A 10,193-nucleotide genomic window follows, 5' to 3' on the forward strand; every position below is an offset into this window, starting at 1 on the left:
CTCTTTTCAGCCAAGAGTTTTATATCAGTTGGATAGGATTACTCCAACACAACTAGAGAAGTTTCTAGAGACTTGTAGAGACAAATACATGAGGTGAGTGTTTACCCTGCTGTGTTCTCACTGCTGCTGTTTTGTTGTTAACATCTGGGCGTATTTTGCTGTTTTTACTGTCTGAATGTTGGTTCTGTTGTGAATGCAGTACAAAGAATTAGAAACAATTGGCTCCAATGACATAAACATTGCAAGACAAAGGTAGGATGCAATAAAAAGGCATCATTGTCTATGGGTGGTCTTGTCGAGGCGGTTTTGCACAAAAATTCTAGAGATCTAACAGGTGGGACTTTTACGTCTGTCTTGAGTCAAAATCAGATCCTTTCATTAACAAACTTTGGTATCCTTTTACATTGTAAAAAATGCTTTGTGTTTCATTTTGTTTCTTGAGCATGCAAAGCTACCTGCTTGTTTTTAAGCAGCACCTTCCTTCTGAAGTAATAGTAATCATACCAACAAGCAGTTTTAGCATTTAGCTACTCATTACATATACCCACAGACTGTGTTTTGACAGCAGATTCTGGTAAAAGCCAAAAGTGATAGGATTCAGAGTAAGGAAGGATATTGTTTAAACACTTCACATTCTTACACCCACTGCCAGACATGTTTCTTTCCTCCCCCTCTTGCAGGAGGTTTTTGAAAACCTTCAATGAGTCCATGCAGAACAAAGTCTAAATAGATGAGTTTCAAATTCAAATGAATCTTGATAGCTATTCTTGATCTACACAGTCTGAGGAGTTATATCACACTTTATTCTTAAAATGTTCTTTGATCTCTTATGCGCTCATTGGATCATTTTGTTTGTTATTCTTGGCTTCTACCAAGATAATGCTGATGTTGATGTTCTAATCTCTTTATCCATTGAGATTAATTTCATTTCCTTAGACTTTCGGATTTGGTGATCTCTCCTTTGTGGCCTACCTGCATCAATTGTTTCCTAATGATTTATTCTTCTAGAAAATTCATGTACATATTAAGTTCTTAACTATTTTAAAGCAATTACCAGTTTTTTGCTTTCCCTTATTAGGAGTACTTGTTTACATTTGTCTTAAGTGTTTTTATATGTGAATTATCACTTTTACTATAATAAGTAAATGTTAGCATGTGGTATTTCCCTGAAGGGAAAATGCTGGATCTAGTGCTTGATGCTTAGGAGGAAGAAAAGCATTTTGTAATCTGTAATTGAAGTTATACTGAATCTGTGGAGTGCTTATATGACAGGGCATCTTCTTGCTTTGTATGAGATCAGTCTTAAAGTATTGGTGGCCTTTTAACTGCTCTTGTTTTTTATTTTTTACTAAACTATGTTAGCAAACTTCTCATATATCTACCAGAATAGTTTCTGTTGCTGTTTGCTTAGGATCTTATACCTTATTCAGTTCCATATCTGTTTTTTTTTTTAATCAGGGCACAGATGGAGCCTGGTTCTGCAGTAGGAGCTCTTTGTGCACAGAGCATTGGTGAGCCTGGCACACAGATGACTCTGAAGACTTTCCATTTTGCTGGTGTTGCTTCAATGAACATTACTTTGGGTGTGCCAAGAATCAAAGAAATCATTAATGCTTCAAAGGCTATTAGGTACAAATATTGTCTTGATCTGTTGAGGTTTTTTTTTCCCTTTGCCCAAGTGAAACCTACTGGGTAAATTTGCAATACATGATAGCATTTTCCTGTCCTGAGCAATATACTAGACACCATTCAATGCAAATACCTAAACAAAAATCTGATGTCTGCCCAACTGTGATATTTAAGCCCACAGAGAAAAATCAAATAAAGGAAAATGATTATTTAAGTATAATATTTCCTTAGACTTCTTACCTATTGTGAAGTGCTCTAGTGCTTAGCAGTACTTGAGGCATACCTATCTCTAGGTGTGCATGAAGCCATGCTTAAATAATACTAGAATAACACATGCCATGAAAACAGTCACTAGTACTTGTGTGTTTGCTTGTTTTTACCAGCCTGAGGTACCTGAACAGTAACTGTTCTTAAATACACCTGAGCAAGCTGTAGATCTCTTTATTTTACTAAATACTGCTCTAGATAAGAGAGAAATTCCATAAGGCAGGCTCTAATTCAAGTTGCCATCTCTACTCTAGCTGAGCAATTTCCTACCTGGGTTTTCATGTTTGTGTGTTTATTCTTGTAGCACCCCTATTATAACAGCACAGTTGGACAAAGATGATGATCCTGATTTTGCCCGTCTGGTTAAAGGAAGAATTGAGAAAACTTTGTTAGGAGAGGTAAGAAAATTGTATTATTGCTAATGCTTTAAATGGATGCATTAGCCAATTGCAATGCAACTGCCAATGGCAATTTTAGCCTTTTAGCCATTTATGCATGCTAATTGTTTTGTCCTTGTCTCTTAAAGATTTCTGAATATATTGAGGAAGTGTTTCTTCCAGACGACTGTTTCATCCTCGTGAAGCTGTCTTTAGAGCGCATCAGACTGCTGAGATTAGAGGTGAGTTGTTCAGTTCTTACAGATTATACCTTGGATACATTACACAGGATGTCTTAATCCTGTGTCAGTAATCACACCAGGGGAAGCTAAAAAAAAAGGAAGTGAATGATAGATGTTGTGTGGCTACATTACATCTGGAAGGATCTCTTGTATTTTTTCCTTGCAAAGTGGATCATTTCCAGTTTATTTGGAAGTGAGAGAACATACTCTGGTATGGTGTTTTGCTAAACACAGGGATGCCATTTCTGTCCATTGGTTAATGTACAGGCTGGTAACCCTCAGCCTAGGATACTATTTCATGCAATTTATAAGACTAATTGAGAAGAGAATATTTGGGGATTTTCCCCCTACATTTTTCCTTTTTATAACCTGTTGAAAGATGGCTCCATTTATTTGAGCACGTTGATACCTGCTGATAACCCCGATGTTTGCTGGCTGCCTTTTGGCACAGGTGAATGCCGAGACCGTGCGCTACTCGATTTGCGTCTCCAAGCTCAGAGTGAAGCCTGGGGATGTTGCTGTGCATGGAGAAGCAGTTGTGTGTGTGACCCCTCGTGAAAATAGCAAGAGTTCCATGTATTATGTATTGCAGTCCCTCAAGGAAGAGCTACCAAAGGTAAAAGCCAAGGCTGTTTCATGCTTTTGTAGGAGGTAATCAGTAGTAATAATTTGTTCCATGGTGGCAAGATGAAATAATTCTTGTTAGTATTGACAGTGATGATAGGCCAGGTCAGTAACTCAGATTGTGATGGTACTGCCTTGCTGTTGAAACTAAGCCATCCTTTACTAATATTTGTAAATAGAATGGAAGCTTTGATATTTTCCTTACAACATGTATTGAAGCATTCCAAGTGCAGCAGTTTTATGAAATATTTACATCTGCTTTCAGCTGTATCTAAAATTGAACCACATGACACTATCTGGCATTTTTTCAGATTACTGTGAGGAGACTCTCTACTCTGGGTTTTAAAAACAGAGATAAGGGAACCTTTATTGTTAGCAATTTGCCCTTTGGTTTGTATGGGTCCACCACCATTCAGACACGCAAACCAGAGTGTGGGAATGTCAGACATAAAATGGAAAATGTAGATAGTGAGTAAGGTTTGTACTACAATGTCAGTTTTGCACTAGAGTATTTAAGAGCAGGAAATCTTACTAATAAGTGTTTTGAGTGAGCCTTTACTCCATGTACTAGATCTTCTCAATAGGCTTGAATGCTGCTAAGTGTTACCCTTTTTACTGTGTTACTGCATATATCAAAGTTACTAGGGCTTTTTTTGTTTTGTGAAGGTTGTAGTGCAAGGCATACCAGAGGTTTCCAGAGCTGTCATTCATGTTGATGAACAAAGTGGAAAGGAAAAATACAAGCTTCTGGTTGAGGGTGATAATCTACGAGCTGTTATGGCTACTCATGGAGTGAAAGGAACAAAAACATCCTCTAACAACACTTATGAGGTAATGTCTGAATGGGAGCTGTGGGGTTTTCCCTGTAGCATCTTTATTACAAGTGCTTGTTTGTGCTCAGATGCAGCAGTTGATATGGAATGAAGCCTGATTCCACTAATACATGTCAGAATGCATTAACACAAGAGAATAATTCACTGGCAGCACTGTTCACCACAAAGAAGCTGTTTCTATTAATATTTTTTAAATGGAGAAGTTTAAAAGAGTAGCCATAGAAATGGAATATCAGTATGCTGTCAGATGGTATTGATTCCAGGAATATACTTGCTCCAAATACTTGATTCTTCATTCATGTAACATGCAACAATCTCTTGTGTAGGTAGAGAAAACTCTGGGGATTGAAGCTGCTCGGACAACCATTATCAATGAGATTCAGTACACGATGGTGAACCATGGCATGAGCATTGACAGGAGACATGTCATGTTGTTGTCTGATCTAATGACTTACAAGGTTGGTACTATGGTTTTTCTAAATCTTACATTGGCCTGTTTAAACAAATTAATTTTGTCATGTTTGAGAATGGTGGGTGAGCTCAGGAGATGGAAATTCATTCTGGGCTTAAGGAATTCCAAGTGGTACTGACCTAATACTCTTATTTGTATTTTACACAAAATGCTTAATTACTCTAGTTCTTTGGGGGAGGGTGGATCTATTTTGACTGAAAACTAATTGATATAATGAGTAGGGAATGATAATTTCATAATGGAAAATAAGAATCCTAAGCATGGTGATGTGAAAAACAACTGTTTGGGTAGCCATGCATGCACTTTAAGGCTTGCTGTGTAGAAAGCCCCATGGGGAGTGGTTTGTAACAGCTGCGCCATATGTGAAGCAAAGGATGCAGACATTACACACAGAATCAGCTGACATGAAAAGTCTTACTCAATGTGTTAGTACAAAATCATCTGCTCTTTACTGATTGATTTTTTTTCTTTCACATCCAATATGGTTTTTAGAGTTGACTACACTTAGTGAAGTAAGATTTTGCAATTTGCCTGCCAGAGTGCAAGGGTTTAATTTGGGTGAAATGGATGGAGTTGTGATTTGTTCCCAAACTGCAGAGCTTTGTTGTACTGAGCAGCAGCAGTCCCCAGGGTTGTGACCCTGTGAAGCTGCAGCACAGCAGTGGAAAAGGGATCAGAGTGCCATGTTTTAAACTTGGTGAGCTCCTACCATGCATTCTTTTGCCTGTACTTAGGCTTCTATGTGCTATCTGATATAATCAGGATGTTTCTAAGAAATAAGAAACAAGTCAAGTTAGTTTAGAAAGCTAATTACCTTTTTTCCTGGAGACTGAAAAAAATGAAGATTTAGCATCTTCTGTAGTCTCCTGGCAGCTGAGGTCAGATTTATCTGTAGGTAATAGGCAGTAGATTCAGCATAGTGCTCTCAGACCCCACTGAATTTTGTAGTTCAGCAGCCACTTTGTAATTGTTGAGTTTTTTCTCATGGCCATGTTTCTTTCAATTTGTTCAATACTCAAGATCTATTCAAGAGCTATTAACCATTTATACCAGCTTCTATTGTATAGAAAGTATGATTTTTGTTTTATGTAAGTATTCATTACAACCAAACTACTAACTTGCAGGATGTTCAACTGTGAGTCAGTGTATTATGACAGTACTGTATTGTAGATAGCATATATATTTATTTATTCAGGCTTACTCTTTGGGTTTTTCCATCAATCAAGGGTGAAGTTCTGGGCATTACCAGGTTTGGACTGGCAAAAATGAAGGAAAGTGTGTTGATGCTGGCTTCTTTTGAAAAGACTGCGGACCATCTCTTTGATGCTGCCTACTTTGGACAGAAGGATTCTGTTTGTGGTAGGTATTGCCAAGTGTGTTACAGTTTTTGGTCCTTACCCAGCATCTGTAAAACCTCTTGAAAGCATTGGAGTTCTGTCTTTATTAAGCTTCCTGTACAGCTGGTACGTCAAAAACTTCAGGTTAAGTTCAGACTTGAGGCTAATTCATTCTAGAAGTCCTGGAAGTTTGTTGTGTTCCTCTACTTATCATCTCAGACTGAGATCTTGAAGTCAGTTGGATATTTGTTGGATGTTTCTTGAAGTAGGCTTTGAGTAATTTGGTTTTATTTCTCACCCTACATCTCAGTGAAATACCAGGAAATTTGTCTTACTATCAATAGTTCTGGTTTTCCAGTTGTGCAAGTTTTTTTTATCTTCAACACCTAGAGCTGTTGAATAAATGTAGTACCTCACTCAGTATGTAGGTTTCATTTTCATTCCTGCTAAGAAGGGGGACAGGTACATCTCAGCCTAGCTGAAGATTATACTCTTACCTGATTGCTTAGGTCATTTAGCACTTGTACCTAGTAATAAGCAGAAAGGCCAAGTTCTTCATATCTTCATTTAGTTCTACTCTAAGGAGATTAATATTGTGGGTCTTTGTTTTTTTAATCAGAAGTCTTGTTTATCAGTGTTCATGTCTTTAACAGCAGACAAGATACTTGTTATAAATTTCTTTTTAAATATATGTGTCCCTGAGTTTTAAGTTTAAGTACATTAGCAGCCACTGAATCATCTTAGTGAGTTGATGAAAGAATCTGCTAAATTTTGGCAATATATGGCTACATATGCTCAAGTGTATGCACGCCCATATACATGCAGCAAACAGAAAACCCAGTCAATGAGTTCTGGCATTCTGTTTATCTCTTTCTTTAGTATTTTTGTTATGTGCTCAGATATTTGGAATTGAAATAATTTTGGGGTTTTGTAATGCCTTTGCCCCCGTTCTTTTCAGATATTCTTCTCCTTTAAGCTACATGTATTTTGGGACTGAATTATTAAAAAGTCTGTCTAATAGGTTAAATGGAGAAAAGAAGTAAAGCAGGTTTCACTCTTTTCAAGATCTGTTTATGCAATACCTACCCTCCTGGAGCTGAATTGGGAGTTTCTGGGTACTAATGAAATAAAGAAATAAGCATGTGTTACGCAAAAGTTAACTAGATATATCTTGATGGTCTTAGTGTAGCCAGTTGCAAGCAGTGTTCTGTGCACAGTATTTTCTGAATCTTCATTTGTGTACATTCAAACTGTGAATCAAGTCAGAATTTTAATCCAGTTTATTTCATCCTTTCTGCATTCAAATGTACAGCTATTTATTGTTACCTTCCTAAACATTTATGTGAATGACAGTTGAGTTATACTCCTGAGAATGTGCAAAAATATCATTTAGATCATAACAGCATGCTGAGAGAGAAACACTGATATCTGAGAGCTTGCTTTGAGTGTGGAACGTTCATTCTTTGGAAAAGTTGTGCACATTGGTAGGTCTGGAATATACATGTGTCAGCACATTGCACTGGAAATGTTATAACCATCAAAAATCATTGGGACAGACTCAATCTTGCACTTCAAAACAAGCACTTTTTGAGTGGTGGAAATGCCAGGAGCGTTACAGCTCAAGTAGTTTTGTGCCTTTCTCACTGGGAACTTGGGGAGGTTTCAAGGGAGCCCTGCCAGGTTTGACTGAAGCCTTAGCACTGAGTCAGAGAATGAACATGAAGTAAGCTTGCCTTGCATCTTCTGCTATGAGCACTGCATGGGACCTGTCTTCTCTAAAAACAAACCTTCTGAAGGGCTTTCATTACTGGACAAGATGTTTAGGTTAGGTTGAGTTTGTCCTGTAGAATTTAACACTCTTAAGTAACATACTGGTTTGATGACCATGACATTTAACTTTGTCTGGTGAGGAGGCATTGGTCCTCACCTGTGAAGTTCAAGCACTTGCCCATTCTGTTTTGTAGGTAATACAAAACAGAATGGGCAAATGAAAGTAGTTTTGTAAATCCTTACTGTTCAAATGTTCACTGTGTTTGTTTTGTTTTTTCCTAGGTGTTTCTGAGTGCATCATCATGGGAATTCCAATGAATATTGGGACAGGTCTCTTTAAACTGTTACACAAAGCAGACAAAGAATCAACTCCTCCCAGGAGGCCTCTGATATTTGATCATAATGAATTTCATATTCCCATTGTTACATAGCACTTGGACAGAAAACAAGATAACAAACCAAGAAATAGTCAGCAAACAATATTTAAATTAAGCAAAGTGTATTATTGGTTCTGTGTGTCTCATAGGGAATTGGTAAGTGAAATTATATCAAAAGAATTGCCCAAATGTTCACCACCTGTGGTTAGTACTGACCCTGAAAGAAAGAGTGCCCCAGAGAGTGGAAACTAATTTCAAGTGGTTTTCACCTGATAACATTTTCTTTTTCATGTGACAGTATTAGCTTTTGCAGTTACCCACTGTGGGTACAAGCTGTTATTAACTCAATATTTATTTAATGTATATTCAGATTTTATTAAAAAACAAATGAGATTTGCAAGAGAGTTCTGTGAGCTTGCCCAGAATGCTTTTGGAAGTGTTCTTTCAGCAGGAGCTGCAGAGGTCAGTCTACAGCTTTTAAGAACAGAAACTTCAGAAAGCTGGAACTGAGTCTGTGATTAATTCATCGTGAGTTCAGGAGCACAGTTCAAAGTGTTTGAAATCGTTCTCTTTGCTTTTGGCAGCTTTAATGAGTTTTTCTTTATCCCAGGTTATTAGCCAGTAAATTATTTTCCTCTTCAGGATTCTGTTTTGGGACCGTATCTACAAGAAGCTGTACTTTATGGATGCTACTAAATTCTGAGAAGACTGTTGTAAGAATATTGCAAGTTATAGATAGTTTTTCATATGACAGCAACTGTCTTAACTGCTGGAATCAGTAACTTAGAGCAGTCCTAGTTTTGGGAAGGTTTCCTAATTGAGCAGGGTCATTGAGCAACCTACTTTGATTTTATTATATAGAGTACAAACTGAAGGATGCTGTTTTTATGCATCACCATGAAATAATTTGGAAGTATTTTCAGCTGTAGTCCACTGAAGCAGTTACCAGAATGAATATAGAGCTCAAATCATTTCAGTGTAGTATGTTTAAATTTATTGTGGTGCTATGGAGGGAAAGTACAGTAGTGTTTTCTCAGCAGTGTTTGGGCACTCAGTGTGCTCATGACATGGATCAAGGTTGAAGAGAAATAAGTAAAAGGAAAAGTTGAAGTTGTCCCATCTTGAAGAGAAAGTAGGCTGCTGAGTATTCTAGCATTTGAAAATGAACAAGTTTTGCTGCAGTTTTTCTTTATGTCCACCAAAAGTGTAAGTCTACATTCAGAGACTGTAAATCTATTGGTCTAAGTCTTCAGGTGCCACTGTGTCTGTTTTTTAATTCATCCTCCATGCAGGCAAGATCTCATATGAAGTTCAACGCAGCTATGCTCAAATTATTTTGTGGTTTTGGTGTGATGCTAAGATCTACATTTGCCTAGATTTTGGCAGGGTGAAAATGGAGAATGCAGTGCATTTACTGTCTGCTGTAAAAGTTGCATATATTTTGCTATCTCTGTTTTAGCAATAGAAATTTCAGAATAAATTCAAGTTTGCTTTGTGATCTCAGTGAGATTGCCACTTACTCATTTGTCTATTTCTTTGTCAAGATGTAAATTTAACATGGGTAAAGGCTTCATGGAGAGAAAGCCCATAAACCTTTCCAGGGGTTAAGTACTTTGTTTTATCAGGGGAAATTCTACTGATAGTGCTTGACATTTTTGTGAATAAAGATTCTATTCAAGGTCTAAGTGGGTGGAGTTTGTACTGGAACAAATAACCACATCTTTCCTTTTTCCATTTTTTAATTGGTTGGGTTTTTTATTTGGTTGGTTTTGATTTTTGGGTTTGGTTGGTTTGGGGGGATTTTTGGTTTGGTTTTTTGTAAATATAGAAAAATGAGCTACTTAAATGCTGGGTTTACTCTCTTGTATATTTTAAAATTAAGACTAAAATTACATCTTTTATCCTTGTCTTAAATATGACAATAAAAAGAGGCAGAGGTAAAGAATGTGTATCCCTTGTGTTTATTTATGGGTATATTCTATTTGCATAATTTATTTATGAATGAGCTAACCTCCATTTCTTTGTGTAGTTAGACAGTAGAGAATTATTAAGCTTAAATCTCAGGTGTTTATAACATAAATGAATAAGTAATATAAAACCTATCTTGCATAAAGCCACTATGTCTTGTCCTCAGAGCATGCTCTGAGCCTCATGCGTGTTTCAACCAAAAATAGATTGTTTACAAGAGCACTCTGAATTAGTAATTATTGTTTGAGCTCTCTGTACAGTCAGTAAACAAATTAGCTGTTGGATTTTACTCATAAG

At 37.0% G+C, this 10,193-nt stretch overlaps 1 protein-coding gene across 2 annotated transcripts in view; it reads left to right on the forward strand.

The window, feature by feature from the left end:
• POLR3A (RNA polymerase III subunit A) overlaps window positions 1–9,803 on the forward strand; it is a 32,708-nt gene extending 22,905 nt beyond the window's left edge. For both annotated transcript variants that reach the window (XM_058810118.1, XM_058810119.1), the window contains 9 exons: window positions 11–93; window positions 1,459–1,629; window positions 2,201–2,294; window positions 2,423–2,515; window positions 2,967–3,131; window positions 3,806–3,970; window positions 4,299–4,430; window positions 5,671–5,803; window positions 7,834–9,803. In XM_058810118.1, the coding sequence (XP_058666101.1) occupies window positions 11–93; window positions 1,459–1,629; window positions 2,201–2,294; window positions 2,423–2,515; window positions 2,967–3,131; window positions 3,806–3,970; window positions 4,299–4,430; window positions 5,671–5,803; window positions 7,834–7,982 (1,185 nt within the window). In that variant the 3' untranslated portion in view covers window positions 7,983–9,803. The remainder of the gene's footprint in view (window positions 1–10; window positions 94–1,458; window positions 1,630–2,200; window positions 2,295–2,422; window positions 2,516–2,966; window positions 3,132–3,805; window positions 3,971–4,298; window positions 4,431–5,670; window positions 5,804–7,833) is intronic.
• The last annotated feature ends 390 nt before the right edge of the window (window positions 9,804–10,193 follow it).

The sequence above is a fragment of the Ammospiza caudacuta genome, chromosome 9, assembly GCF_027887145.1.
Source record: "Ammospiza caudacuta isolate bAmmCau1 chromosome 9, bAmmCau1.pri, whole genome shotgun sequence".
Taxonomy (NCBI): Eukaryota; Metazoa; Chordata; class Aves; order Passeriformes; family Passerellidae; genus Ammospiza; species Ammospiza caudacuta.